The 14,344-nt window shown below is 45.3% G+C and overlaps 2 protein-coding genes and 1 pseudogene across 2 annotated transcripts; 1 reads left to right on the top strand and 2 right to left on the bottom strand.

Annotated features, from left to right (window-relative positions):
- Nucleotides 1–151: 151 nt before the first annotated feature.
- LOC147985920 (uncharacterized) lies at nucleotides 152–1,231 on the bottom strand (annotated as a pseudogene).
- A 1,620-nt stretch (nucleotides 1,232–2,851) lies between these two features.
- LOC125527540 (uncharacterized) lies at nucleotides 2,852–9,173 on the top strand. The gene is made up of 6 exons (XM_048692051.2): nucleotides 2,852–3,077; nucleotides 3,161–3,228; nucleotides 3,795–4,038; nucleotides 4,480–8,127; nucleotides 8,501–8,561; nucleotides 8,849–9,173. The coding sequence occupies exons 1-6, from the start codon at nucleotides 2,927–2,929 to the stop codon at nucleotides 8,979–8,981; spliced, it is 4,305 nt and encodes a 1,434-aa protein (XP_048548008.2). The 5' UTR covers nucleotides 2,852–2,926; the 3' UTR covers nucleotides 8,982–9,173.
- A 207-nt stretch (nucleotides 9,174–9,380) lies between these two features.
- Nucleotides 9,381–14,087, bottom strand: LOC125527541 (putative membrane protein At3g27390). The gene is made up of 11 exons (XM_048692052.2): nucleotides 13,528–14,087; nucleotides 13,062–13,383; nucleotides 12,112–12,220; nucleotides 11,825–12,017; nucleotides 11,591–11,727; nucleotides 11,097–11,385; nucleotides 10,887–10,993; nucleotides 10,649–10,802; nucleotides 10,246–10,444; nucleotides 9,915–10,155; nucleotides 9,381–9,830 (listed from the first exon to the last, which is right to left on the bottom strand). Exons 2-11 carry the CDS (start codon nucleotides 13,159–13,161, stop codon nucleotides 9,581–9,583), a joined length of 1,779 nt encoding a protein of 592 aa, XP_048548009.1. The 5' UTR covers nucleotides 13,162–13,383; nucleotides 13,528–14,087; the 3' UTR covers nucleotides 9,381–9,580.
- Between the last annotated feature and the right edge of the window lie 257 nt (nucleotides 14,088–14,344).

Here is a 14,344-nt window from a genome sequence, read left to right as displayed (position 1 = left end):
TACAATGGTAGGAGGTCTGAATATCCGTATCGCCAAGCTTGCCTTCCACGCCAAGAAAAGTCCCTTCCGGACACGGGACGGAGTCTTCAATCTTGTATCTTCATAGTCCAGGAATCCGGCTGAAGGTATAGTTCGGCTATCCGAACACCCCCTAATCCAGGACTCCCTCACCGACCTTTAGCCAGGTCGCTCTAGACTGTTGCCTCGCTTGTATCTCTTCCAATTCCAGCAGATACTCGATTAGTTCTGATAGTTCTTTTCTCCTCTCTTCATTCTCGTCATCCATGGGCCCAGCCATAACCCTCTCAAGTTCTCGTTGAGCCTTCCGCATGCGTTTTTTCGGTTTCTTAAGAACTCTCTGATCCCAGTCGTGGAATTGGTTATGCATCTTGTTCAGCTTATCATAAATAGTAGTCACAGTTGGGTCTGCTACAGCGTCATTCCATGCCGCCGTCACTATCTCCTCAAAGCTCTTCTCCCTCAGCCAGCGCGCCTCAAATCTTTTTACTTGTACATTGTTACATCCATCATTTGGGTGTCTATAGAACTCTGTATCCACCAGAAGAGGTCCGTGGTCAGAGTGATTAAATTCCAAATTCTGCAGTGCCGCATGGGTGAACAAACTCGCCCATGCATCATTCACCAGGCCTATATCCAATCTCTCTCTTATCCTCCCACGTCGCCATGTAAACGGGTCTCCAAGGAAACCCATATCGTGTAACTCACAATCGTTAATTGCTTCTTGGAAAGCCTGCATATATTGTGCTGGGCGCGGATTGCCTCCTTCCTTCTCATGCAGAAACTGGATTTCATTCAGGTCACCAATCAAGAGCCACGGCAAGTTCTGACTCTGATGAAGTTGCCGCATGCGAGACCAGGTGAGGTGTTTATTCGCCCATCTAAACTCACCGTACATCCCATTCAAGCGCCAAACCGGATTATTATTACTGTCCTCAATTGTTACATCAATGAACATAGCATCTAGGGCAAGTCTACGGACATTGATATGATTATTCTAAAAGAGAATTAAACCACCACTTCTACCATTACTCATGCACACTAGTTTCTGGTCCATCTTCATTCTTCTCCTTAAACATTCTGCCGGATAGCTGTCAAGGTGGGTCTCCGACAAGAACACCACCTCGGGGGCACATCTCCGCTGGACGTCCAGCAGAGCACGCACTGCCGGGGCGTTCCCAAGGCCCCGGCAGTTCCACGACAGTATTTTCATTGCGTCCGGTCATCCCCCTCACGGGAGGATGCCGATATCTCATTGGTTTGCTGGCCTTCTGAACTGTCAATTGCTTCACCATCAACTCCTTTGTACTTCTTTCTATTGGCATTTTTCTGAGGTGTTCCTGCCACTTCCAAAGTGATCCCTGGTAGTGTCTCTTCTTTCAAATTGATCCACCATCGCTGCTACAGTTGATGTCTTGGCAGTACCGGGAACCAACGCCAACGTGTTCGCACCCCCTGGTACTACCTGTTGTGTATCCACTGCCGTCCTCTTTCCCAAGACGTTAACCTGACGCATGTCCTGGTTCTCCATCTCTTTTCCTGACCCTTGGCCTGCTTCCATATCAATGTCCACCAGATTGTACAACGCATTATGGCGCTAGCTTTGCATTGTTCCCCTCCCAATAGGTGTAAAAGGAGCAGACCCTCGGCCACGACCAGGGCCAAAGGGTGGCTCCTCCCTCACTTTCTCACCTCTTCCGCGTCCAGAGTTCCTCCCCGCGCCACGACCTCTACATCTGCCTCTGCCGCCTTCAACCAATAGGAAATCACCCCACTCCAGCTTAGTTACATCATGTTCTCTAGTGCCACATTCCTCATACCAATGTCCCATTAGACCACACTTGCCACAGAAGTCAGGTAACTTCTCATATTGGACTTGGTAGAAGTCTGTTTGTTCGTTCTTTGTGATTGAAACAAATCTGATAAGTTTTTTAGAGACAATAAGCTCAACTCTGACCCTCACAAACTCCCCTACAAAACCAGCAGGTAGGGTTGTTTGAACCTCCAATACTTTGCCCATCCTGCGACACATGCCTTTGATTGTTGCTGGAAAAAATAGTTATCCGGCAGTTTAAGTATCCTTGCCCATACCACCAACTTATCCAGCACTACCGATTCCGGTTTCGTGAATCCGTCATATTCCTCTATTAGAACACCTTGGTTCCTAAATAGCCATGGCCCCTTGTGAATCGCCATGTTCCAGTCCCCTAAGCATCCGAACTGTACCGTAAACAGATTGTCATCAATCCTGCGCCAGCGGACCTCCCTGGCTGGATTCCACGCCGATCTCATATCAGCATAAAGAGCAGAAGGGCTGAACCCCTTATCTGTGTGTACCTTCGCGATCGCAAGCCACTTGGCTTCGATTTTCTCCTCCTTGAATTCTTCTTCCCATACAAACTGCTCCTCCTCCTCTTCCTGGAGCTCCAATCGACTCAAGAGTTCTTCCACAGGTTCCTTGCCCCGACGGGATCTGTTTGGTTCCTCCTGTGTCGCCATGGTGAACGCGATCGCTAAAACCCTAGCCCTAGACGGGCGAGGCTTCGAAGCTCGAGACCCACCGCACAATCCCATGCAGGCTTCCCAGGGATCAGATCCAGGGAGAGGTGCGGGAATCGGGTGGGGATGACCGGCGGCAAAGGTAGGAGTAGACTCTTGACGGCGCCGCGGCCAGAGGACAACGAAACCCTAGGGAGGGGAGGATTTGTTTAAGCCTCTTTATTCTTAAAGAAAAGAAATTTTCCGCCTCTTTATTTTGACCATGCGCGCCCTTCCTAAAAAAATCTCCAGTAATTTCGAAATGGTTGGCCTATAACCTAAAGCGCACCCTCAAAATACGCCACCTCTCGTCTCTCTCTGCCAAACCCCTCTCCTCCCCTCTCTTGCTGGCGGCGGCCGCACCCCAGCAATGGCCGGCCCGCGGTCGTCGCCGTCACCGCCGCCGCCGCAGGCGCGCTCCGCTGACGGAGGCGCCCACCTGTCCCTGTTCCTTGACACCGACCTCGGCACGAACCTCGCCCTGAACGTCGCCGCGGACTCCACCATCCGCCGCCTCAAGTGTACGCCTCTCGTCGCCCCCTCTCCCCCTTTCAAACCCAGACCGAGAGAACCTTATCTGATTCGCTTGTTTGTCTCCCCGCAGCGCAAGTGGCCGTGGAGCACGCCGCCGCCTTCCCCGACCTCGGCCCCGTCGCCGTCAAGTCCTTTCAGGTTCTAGTTTACGGCTTCGATCCTTTTCATGTTTTTACATGATTTTTTTTTCTGGATGTAGGGTAGTAAGCTCCTCATGGTCGCTTATATTTCGTGTATTTTGACATGTACTTTGTCTCGTGCATGGACGGTTCGGTGTAGGTTTTCCAGTGTTTTGTTAGGTGATCAGATGCTTTAGTCTGGGTACGTTTTACTTGATTGGCGTCTGATCAGCTGGGAGCATAGTGCCTCCAAACCCCCAAACCTCAATAAACCCTGCCTCCGAATCAGTGTGTATGGTTCGTCAAACGCCTAATGGAGATTGAGCTAACTAACAATTCTGGTTTCTTTGATAAAAAATGCAATAGATGGCTACCAAAATTGACGAAGTTCATTGAATATATACATGAATTGTGATTTTTGAAAGATGTATATCTTGATTCTGATAGTCAGGGCAACTCATTTCTCCCTTTGTTGTCCTGGACTGAATGGCATGTTCTTCCGAAACTCCATACAGTTAGCATGTGCAATCTGGAGACCCTTCAAAGGGTAGCGCAAGTTTCTAAATGTGTTAGTATATCCGACAGGTGCTACGCAAGGGTGCAATGTACCACCTCTCTGATTCGATGGCATTGAGGAGTGCATTTTCCAAAGTCAAAGCTGGGTGCTTTCTGCATGTCAAGATGGTAGCAGTTGCGACGGACTCACACTACTGCAGAGACGAGGATAGAGGGAGATCAAGTAGAGGTTGTCTTGGAGTTGATATGGACAAATGTCTTATGGAGTTGCCTGCAACAATATCAGGCGGTGTAAATCCTCAAATGCTGGAAGGTATTGAGTTAGCATCCACTGTGGCATTTGAATTGTATTAATTGTTGAGTCAAGTTAGCATTGCTACTGTGTTGTAGTTTGCTTATTGTTGGTTAATGTCTTATTCTGGATATGAGGTTAGCTATTCAGTTGAATTGATCATTCAAGTTTTTGTGTTTCTGAAGCGAACCTTTGTGTCAAATCTCCCGTGTATGGTCAATCTACAGCTCCTTCTCACTCAGTGGAGGCTGTGGATTTCTTTGACATGCTCGAGTCAATATGTTCTTTCTCATGCATATGATTAACCTCTTTTCAGTATGCATGTAAGTTGTTAAAATTTATGCTGTCCGTAGTTGTATCATCTGTTGAGGGATGAGGTTGAACCTGCTAATATTGTTGATTTCCCTTCATATAGTTTATGCTGAGTTATTTTAAAATGTAATAGTTCATGTGCTTTTGTAGGTAGTGAGGAGGCTGCAGCATTGCTTAATGTTCATGCACATGATGCAGTGCCAAATGATGTGCAGCTGTCATCCTCGTCACATCCCAATGCGGAAACAAAGAAGGATGCAGCAGTAAGCCTGGCTACTGATGTACAAACAAATTCTGTGGCAAATGTCAGTAGATTTTCAAATCAAAGCAATGTGGCCCTGGTTGGAGAGGAGTTACTTGCAAGAAAGGAAAACCTTCTGCATAGTGTCAAAGACCATGATCTTGGTGTTGTTTCTGGCGACAAGCAAGTGGGGACAAGGGAGGGAACGGTGGGAGAGCTTCATGCACTGGATGATCCCTCTCAGGAAAAGGAGCGCAAAAGGGCTAGAAGGACTGATTCTGTTAACACGTCAGCTGTAGATCGTGTTAGAGAAACTAATGATTACAAAACCAGGGATGTGAATAGCTTGGATAAGCCTTTGTTGGAAACAAACACTAATTCTCTTGGGGTAATTCCAAGCAATTCTTTTCAGCAAGAATCACATGGAAATGCACAAGAGGATTCAATCCAGCCTGAAAATCCAATCATTGCTGGAAAGAATAAGAAAAGGAAAAAACATCAGTCAGTCGCTCCCAAAGATGCCCAGGAAATAACAAAACCATCAGCTGGAACAGTGGAGGTACCAAAAGCGTTAGATGGAGGCCTGCTTCATGAAAACCAAGGGCAACAAGGTGATGGTGTAGATAATGTTGAAATGACTAGCAGAGACAAAGCAATGGCCAGACTATTTGACATGCATCTTCCATCATCACAACTCAATAGTGGAAACCAGTTGGGTACTGATGCTCAGGCAACTACTGATCTAGTTGCTGACAAAAGTAACATCGGTATTGTACATGAAGGATATGGAAATCCGGCAGTTGGAGAGACCAGTAATTCCACTTGCAAAGTTGTAGCTGGTGAAGAAACAATTGCAGAAGGAATCAATGATGAATATCATGATGAAAGAGCAGTTGAGGTAAGCAACATGGAGAAAGGAAGTAAAAGCGAGAATGTCTTGGATATGGCAGATACAGCCGGTAATATTTCTCATGAGAAGAATTGCCAGGAATCAAATAAGGTTAGTTCTGTTGGCCTATCTTCCATGGGTACTGCTGAAGCAAAAGACCAGTCTGGGTATAGCGAGAAAGCAGCCAAATCAGATATAGTGTCTACTCAGGGGGACATCTTAAATGACCCTTATAAGTGGCACATCACAAGTAATGTGCAGCGAGGGGATTGTAATGTCATAGAAAATTCAGATGGTGATGGAAAGCTGAAGAAGAAGAAAAGGCGCCACTCGGAGTCTTCAAAGGATGGTCCTACTACTCAAGGTGTGACAAAACCATCTGGATCCATTGCAAATGCTCAGGTGGAGACTGTAAATGAACCAAGCAAGGTGAATCAAGGGGATTCTACCGTAACAGAAAATCCAACTGGTGATGGGAAGCGTAAAAAGAAGAGAAAACTCCGCTTGGAGTCTTCAAAGGATGATCCTTTGACAAAATCATCTGGACCCACTACAGGTGGAAGCTCGACACAACATACAAGTGACGATCCCCTAAATGCAGAGCAAACAACACAAGGCACTATAGGAGAAGCAACGGGTAGTGATTGCAGGAAGCTTGATGGAACCGCGGATGTAGCAGCAACCAATGTGATTAATGAGGTATTGGCAGATTTAGGATGCACAGACAACTTAAGTGGAGATCCAGTAAAGGAACATACTGAAGGTGTTGTTAGTGCAGCCTTACCTCTGAAATATCCAGCAGATAATCAGTCTGATGATCTTAATGATGTTTTGAGTGAGAATACAGCAGTGCCAGCTGATGGCAGAACCAAATCCAGTAAGCGTCAGAGAAAGAAGACTTCATTGAAGCATGTTTCTACTGATAGCAGTAAAGATATTCAGTCTTTGGGTGTGCAAGTCAGACAGGTTCCCACAGAGGACTTGGAAGGAGGAAATGACACCAAAGAGGAATTGCTTCTGGAAGGTTCTTCCATTGACGCTCCTGCAAGTACTGGTCAAGTATTACGGCAGAAAAGCAAAAAGTCTTTGAAGACTCAGACTCCTACAATACAGGAAATAAATCATCCTACACATGGACAAGATAATCAGTTCATAAAGGATGACCAGGAAAAATATGTAACTGATGGTGGAACTCATAATGACAAAAATATAGTAGGAGCTCCAACAGAATCATCAGTAGTTCATAAAGATGGCACAACTATCACGCATGATAAGCCTAATGCTCGAAAGGGAAGGAAGAAATCTTCCAAGACTGAACTTCAGAGTCAGGATACTGCTTTGGAACAAGGTTCTGTTGCAGATTTGATGAACTCCAGGGCTCAGGAGGGAGCAGCTATTCCTAAAGGTTCTGCTGGTGCTGTTGAACCAAATGATTCCGCAGCGATTTGTTCTGAAAGTGGCAAAATTAAATTCTTGGACCATTTTAGCCCCAGTGTGATGAATGGCCCATCTGTTTCTGCAGAAAACAATGATGAAACTACTATAAGGGAAGTTAAGGGCAAAAAGAAAAGCAAAAGAAAACCAGATATGCAGTCTCAACGTGCTGGTATTATCGAACCAAATGATCTGCCAGAATCCCATCTTCATACAGATAAAACTAGTGTAGCTGATCATTTTGATACTGGCAATGTGGGTGTGCCATCTGTTTCAGCAGAAAACACAAACAGAGAAGATGGTAATGTGGAAAAGGCGAAGGAGAAAAAGAAGAGTAAAAGAAAGCAGGATTTGGTCAAACCCGAGTCTGAAAACCCCATTGGTAATAATGAAGACACTGATAATTGTTCACAAAATTTGCTGCATTCTGTTGTGCAGAAGGGAGGAATAGAACAGAGCAATGCAAAAGAGAACAGTGATAAAATCACCAAGAATAATAGTATGCCGCAACAGGAGACCGAAGCAGAAAACATTAACAGAGAAGATGGTAATGTGAGGAAAACCAAGGAGAAAAAGAAGAGCAAAAGAAAACAGGATTTGGTCAAACCCGAGTCTCAAAATCCTGATGGTCGTAATCAAGATACTGATACTTCTGCACCGCAGAAAGGAAGAATGGATCAGGGCAATACAAAAGAGAAGAGGGATAAAGTTATTCAGAATAATAGTATGCTGCAACAGGAAAAAGAAGATGCCACACGTGATAGCACTCTTGAAAAGAAGCCCTGCCAAAGCAAGGTTGGTGCTGACAATCAGACTGATTTGCCCATTGAGAAGCACCATGCTTGCATGGGCAAAGAACAAATGAACTCTACTTCTCAGACAAAGCATCATGGTAAGAACAGAAAACATGACGGGTCTATTGATGGGAGGGCAAATGCAAATCCTAAGGTTGTAAGCAATGTTGTTCAGAGCAGTCCCATGAGCCCACAAGCATCAAATGAAAGCACTTATGGCACACCAGCTGTTAACCGATTTAGAGTAGCAGTTCGGAAAGTTCCAAGAAAAAAATTTGAACAGCTCAATGACAAATCCAAGAAGGATACTAGTAAGAGAGGCGCTGGCGCAATTTTCAGTGACACCATAAGTGAAGACTCTGATGAACTATTGAACACCATGGGTGAAAAGGCTGGCAAGGAAAACTCATCAGATGATTCATCCACATCTGCTGACTCAGGTAGGAACATGTAACATGGAATAGGTACTAGCTGGCCAACTTTATGCTGGATTGTATTTGCACTTGTTATGCATTTATTTACTTACTGAATATAACTGCTTATCTTTTATGTGTTCCTCTGCCATGGTGGAACTCATTCCAAAATTCTTGCTTTGCTTTGATAAATTCCCCTTTTCAGTATTCAGTGTATCTCCAGAATGGCACACAATAGACTGGTACTTATTTTAGTATTCTGTTCATAGACATCCATAATCCACGGTTTGTCCTGTGTTTGTTACTCAGTGTTGCTTGCTCACAAACTGTTTTCTGACTTTGCATCTGATGATACACTGGTCTGCCTGTGGAAGTTGGCTAACTGATGTGCATTCAACAGGTATTTCATCCACGGCCTGGGAGGGAAGCGACGTACCTGATGATGAAGGCATTGCATCGTTGTAAGTTCTTGAATCTGTACATTAAAAAAAACTAGTTTGGATAGAACTGCTTGACTGGACGAACTAGTAGCACACTGCAAATGTGAACGAGCGAGCAGGGTGCACATTAATATACTATGGTAGCTATGTTGTAGCCGTCTTGTATCCCCGCTGGGCATAGATGCATGCACGGTAACGTTTTGGATAGAACTGCTTGACTAGACGAACATAGTCTGATTTTTGCCTTTTACTGGTCTACAATGTTGAAGCTTGCTGAGACCTGAGTTGCTTTGATCCCATTTGTTCAGGTCACAGAGGAGTGACATCAACTCCATCCTCCGAGGCTCCAGTAGCTACAAGAAGGCGAGGCTGAAACCAACCGAGCTGCTGGAGGACACCGAGGTGCCTGATAGCCAGCCTCCAGACAGTCTTTGGGGCTGAATCAATGGACGGACCTGGTGCTTAAATGAATGCGAGTTTCACGCAATTCCCAGTTTTTTTTGTGCATTTGTGGATTTGGCTGCTGAACATGTCTGGATATCATGTTAAAGTGAAGTTCACATCTCCAGCTGTATTGAGTTTGTGGTCGTGACAGTCCTCAAAATTCGTCAATTTTGTCCTTTTTGCCGTGTCTATTTTGGTGTCCTGTTGTTGCCTGTGGATGAGTTGACGAAGTTTGTGGAACAAATTAGCCGGTAAGAAATTCGCAGTCCAGCTTTGTTTAATGCCAATTTCTCCTTATGATATTAGAGACAAGTTCAAATGCTAACATTTTTCTTTTGAGTAGTTTGGATTGTGTACCACATATGTCACGTGGTAGTTCAAATGCTAACATAGTAGTGAGATCTTGCAAGATTTCTCATAAATGTAGTCTGCAAAAACCAATAGCAGCAAATTACACAACAAAACTTGCAACAACTCAAGCTACACCTAAGAACGTTCATACTAGCTCATAGCTGTTTCTCTTTTACACATTTTTACAGAGCTGGTCTCTCACTAGCTTGTCAGCTACACAATACATCACCAAAGACTCAAAGCTATCATGGGGTGCGAGCCTTCCTTGTTACTTGTGCTTCTGGATCTTCATCCATGATGTTTGCAGTCTTCCCAATGGATTTCTGGCTAAGCATCCGGGCAATGCCGCCTCTCAACCTTAGCGCTTGGGATCCATTGGCAGGCGCGCTGCCACCCATCGTCCTCTCGAGCTCCGACAAGAGAGACTTCACAAGAACATCAAAACGACGCTTGGATGTAGGATATCTCGATATCGACTTAGTGATTCCTTGCAATCTTGACGACACAAAGCAGGAGCAGGCGGTTTAGCAAATATCAGTGATAGTGTTGAGCAGAATGAAAGAATGAGCAGGGCGGTACCTTCGAGCAAATGCGTCGATTTCTGCTTTTTTCCGCTCATTCAGTGATGGCACATGAGGAAGAGTGCCCTTGAGGTTACTGGGCTCACCAACCATCAGGACTCGCATTTTGAGGTATTCTTCCTCTTCTTCTGTGAAATTCTCGGCTTTAATTTGTTCCTTGATGATCATAAGAGGGTCGAAGAACCAGTCAAAGAGAGTGCTTTTAGGCCTATTATCAGATGTAATCTCAGTGCCATCACCTGAATATGTTCCAAAGCAGGTCAGGCTAAGGTAATCATAACACCCTCTTCTGGTAGTGGTGTAACATGAAAGTTTTTATGTGAACTTACTCAAGATTAGGCCATTAGAGTTAGATTTTGCAGATCGAAGGAGTGCATTAAGGATTACATATGCCGGTAAACCAACGTTAAGAACCCCACTGCCAACTTTGCCTGACTTCGTTTCTTGGATGTCTTTCATTGTTATCACTCCTTCATTCACCAAAACCTCTCCCTGCCGCTTGCATTCAGCAAATAAGTGGTCCAGCATCTGCATAACAGCTACGATCGGTTATATGTCCTGATTCTGTAAGTTCAATTATCAAGGAATAGAAAGCAGCAGATAATGACATTTACAAAATTGAATAACCTATTACCAACATGTGCTATTCCTATTGGACCGTACAAAAAGTGAAGCTGGTCACAATACGCAGAAGCATTGTGATCTACTGACGTATTAGCAAGAAAAGATAACCTTGAATGGATTGAACTCATCCATGCTGTTCTTAAATGATGTAACACGGTTTAGAGGTTTCTTTCCTTCTTGGTTCTCCTTGTCGAATGAGCCTGGCTTAGATAGTTGACCACCATGTGAAGAACCCTCATTTTTCTGTTTCCGATATTTCAACCTAGAGAGTTCAAACGTCAGTACAAGAAACCTCAAGTTATTTATGATTTGATCCAAAGGCATGCAATATGGTTTACGGTTATACCTTGGAAAGCAAGATCCCGGTGCCATGTCAAGTACATCATTCGTGTACTCATCAAAGATGGACACAGATGAGACAGCATAAGAGAGTCCCATGACTACAGAGGATTCCTGAGAAATCAACACGAGCAAGGCTCCATGACTTCAACAAGAAAAAGGATATCGCCTAGCATTTGTCACTATATGATAATTTGCTAAGTACAAATTGCCATACCTGGTAAGCTACAACTGCACCAAACAGGCCTAAAGGAATACTAGAGAGGATGGATGCAAGAACAGCCCCCAGTACCGCAAATGGCCAGAGAAGAATAGCAAGACCTGCGAATGGCACACATGCTGTCTCCAGAAAAGGTCCTTCTCTCCCAATCAAATCCTGAATCAGTCGTTTCCACCCTTTGAAGAGCATGACAGGGCACTTGTAGATGGCAATTAGTGTGAACATTATTACATCCAGTATGAGTCCACAAGCAGCAGACAACAACGCCCCCGGAATATCAAGCAATCTGCGGATATATATTTGTACTCAATATTTATAATTCATAATTCTTCAAGGAAGAACAAAAAGAGATGTGCTGCCTAAATACAGAGCACTGCATCTAGGGCTCATTTCTCTCAGCTATGAAGTCAAGCATAAAAGGTGCTAATTTGCATATGTGATGAAGGTCATATAAGTTAAAAGCTAGTACTAGACACAAACAGGAAGCAAACCTTATCTCATATGGCTTTCCACAAGGAGGTGTCTGAAGACGAAGGTCATCCATAATTGAAAAATAGGAGTGGAAAAGCATGTCTTTCAAATCCCTGACCACTGTACAACTCCCAGTAATAGTGCCCCATGTTCCATCCTGCAGTTTTGAGATGGTAGACATGTAAAATATGTTCTAACAAAGCAGGAACGGCATAAATACAAGGAATGGCATGTTTCACGAAAAGAAGATTTACCACAAAGCAATGAACAAATGTATTTTCTTTGCCTTCTCCAACTGCATCGAATGTGGCCATTATCGGTGCTAGAAAGCCATATAATAATCCAGCCAAAATGCTTCCCGGGATGCCAACTATCAACCATAAGATCATGACCACAGTGGCAGCAACAAGAAGTAGAAGCTTTACTACAGGTCCAACCATTCTGGTTCTGCCTTCGACAAAAAGAGGACAAATAATATGAGTATTTAGACGCGTATTAATATGCTTGCTAAGGGTGAAACTGCAGAAGATACACACTTTACCTGATGATGCAGTAGTATGTCCAAATCAGATGCATAGGCCATAACCCAAGAATTAGTGCAGATATTCCGATTGCCATAATAAGGCATGCCCATGGGCATAGCAGAACACCTGTTAGACGGAATAATATGAAATGAGGGGATACGATACATAGTTTAAACATGTAGAAGAATCAAATAAAATGAACTAACAACACAAATAGAAGTATTTAAGGGCACAACACAGGCTGCAATTTCAGCTTTTACATACATTGGTCCCCATGAAAGTCTGTCATTCATTTGCAAATCCATGGCTTGCATCCACACATCAACAGACAACACGCGACATAATTCAACCGAAAGCATTCAAACGGCACAATAAATTCACAAGGTCACATATGTACCTAACAAACTTCATGGTTTTGTTTGTACAAAATCTCAAAAAAAAATCCACGAAATCAATAAATATTAAATACTTCTATAGACGAGACAAGGAGAACATTTTCTGACAGGCTCCAATTGATGCTAGTTCTGAGCATACTTTTGTGTGTGAGAAACTACAAGATTTTTCAGGTTGAAGCCTATGTAGTCTTATGGGTGAAAGTGCGTAAGTGCATATCATCTGTCCACAAAGGGTTATTTGATAATTAAAACATAGACACTGTTATCCAATAATGAACAGAGTAAACTGAAATGATACCAGCCCATCAGTTAAAACCAACAACTACTTTTGGAAGCTAATAACTCAAGCCAGGTGAAAGCAATTTGGTCATATCATAACAAAAGCTGGAACAGCATAGTGAGTAATGCCTGTCAGGCATGTACACAAGCAGCAGAGAAATCAAGAGACTACCATACAAGGCAAGGAAATGCACAGCCAAATATGACCACTCCATTTTACTCACACATGAGTAGATGACAGATCAGACTTGCATACCAAAAGGAGCAAGAGAGTAGAGAGACCAGGATGTCACCTTTAATGAGCCCAAGGATGAAGAGGCCGCAGAAGTAGGGCAGGAACTTGATGAAGGTCCAGAGAGACGCCCAGAGCCTGCTACTGCTAGGCGGCTCCATTGGCAAGTTCTTCTTCGGCCTTGGTCGGACTAACCAAGGAGCAGGAGGCCAAGACTTACAGCTTTCCTCCAAAACCCCCCAAATTCGGAGCACCAAGGAGCTTCAGGGGAACCAAAATCCTCCTCGCCAGGAATCCTTGGTCACCCAAACTTGGCAAAACCTTGGGGACAGTTGGGAAGCAACGAGCGAAACCCCAGACACAAGCAGGGCTGGAATACCTTCCTGGGAGGAGGAGTAAGAGGAAATTGCACTGTTTTCAGCAACCGGCGACGAATTTCTCATTCAAACCGGAGAGCAACAACGACATCTCGGCAGAAAAGGAAGGGAGTAAAAAATAAATCAAGAACCAGGCGAGCCCCGACGGACCTGACTGAAGATTCGGACCACCCCAAGACGATGTAGGGAGGGACAACCTAGGAAGGACTAAAGGGCCAGCGCCAGCAAGACGACAGGGGCAGTGGGCCCTCCCTCCGGCGACAGACAAGCCCGTGCCGTCGGAAAGCCTGGTTGGAGTTGGAGGAGAGCCTTGCCGACGCAAAAGCGCAGGGCAGGGAGATAGATGGCCGGGGTCGGGGTGGTTACACCAGAAAATGAGCAGCGAAAGGAACCGCCACGGCGCCCATTGGTGGTGGGACTGGGCTGGCTCGGCTGGATTCAGAAACCGCCCCGGGGGGCGAAGGATCCGATGCTGGGCGGGCTCCGGGGAGGCGGGGAGGAGGGAGAAAGGAGGCACTGCGGTGCAGGCGCAGATTCTTGCTTCCTTTTGGGTGGGGCGCGGGTGCAGGAGGAGGAAGAAGGGACGGATGGAGATTGCGTCGTGGAAGTGGAAGCCTCGTGCTCTGTTTCTTGTTTAGTGGGAGCTTTTTCGGCTGCGGTTGCCGTGGAGGGGGAGGGGGACGGCGAAGGCAACGGCTCCGGACGCGCGGGGCGTGAGAGAGACCGACGGGAGGCGTTAACACCGACCGTTTACCTGGGTGACACGGTTCATCAGGTACTAATGACATGTGGACTCTTTGCCTCTTTCTGCCCGCGATGGCGACGTGTGGACTAGGGTCCTCTCGCGGGTCCCCACGCGCTGATGGTGTGAGCGTTTGACAGATCTAGGGGAATTACCGGTCACTTCAATGCTGTGATCGTAGTGATTTCGAGCATGTTTGGCTGGCTGCCGAGAACTGACTCGCCA

The sequence above is a fragment of the Triticum urartu genome, chromosome 2A, assembly GCF_056163025.1.
Source record: "Triticum urartu cultivar PI428250 chromosome 2A, HENAU_Tu73, whole genome shotgun sequence".
NCBI classification, from domain to species: Eukaryota; Viridiplantae; Streptophyta; class Magnoliopsida; order Poales; family Poaceae; genus Triticum; species Triticum urartu.
The sequence above is the reverse complement of the archived record's forward strand: the minus strand, read 5'-3'. Positions and strand labels throughout refer to the sequence as shown.

Bases quoted from the DNA above. Each gene is read 5' to 3' on its own strand.
- LOC125527541 (XM_048692052.2), bottom strand. From the start codon at position 13,161: ATGGAGCCGCCTAGCAGTAGCAGGCTCTGGGCGTCTCTCTGGACCTTC. The intron at 11,386-11,590 runs GTTTGCTTCCTG...ATATATCCGCAG, and splicing joins GGAAAGCCATATGAGATAAG to ATTGCTTGATATTCCGGGGG. The intron at 10,803-10,886 runs GTATAACCGTAA...TGAACTCTCTAG, and splicing joins CCGGGATCTTGCTTTCCAAG to GTTGAAATATCGGAAACAGA.
- LOC125527540 (XM_048692051.2), top strand. From the start codon at position 2,927: ATGGCCGGCCCGCGGTCGTCGCCGTCACCGCCGCCGCCGCAGGCGCGC. The intron at 3,078-3,160 runs GTACGCCTCTCG...GTCTCCCCGCAG, and splicing joins CACCATCCGCCGCCTCAAGT to CGCAAGTGGCCGTGGAGCAC. The intron at 8,562-8,848 runs GTAAGTTCTTGA...CCATTTGTTCAG, and splicing joins GATGAAGGCATTGCATCGTT to GTCACAGAGGAGTGACATCA.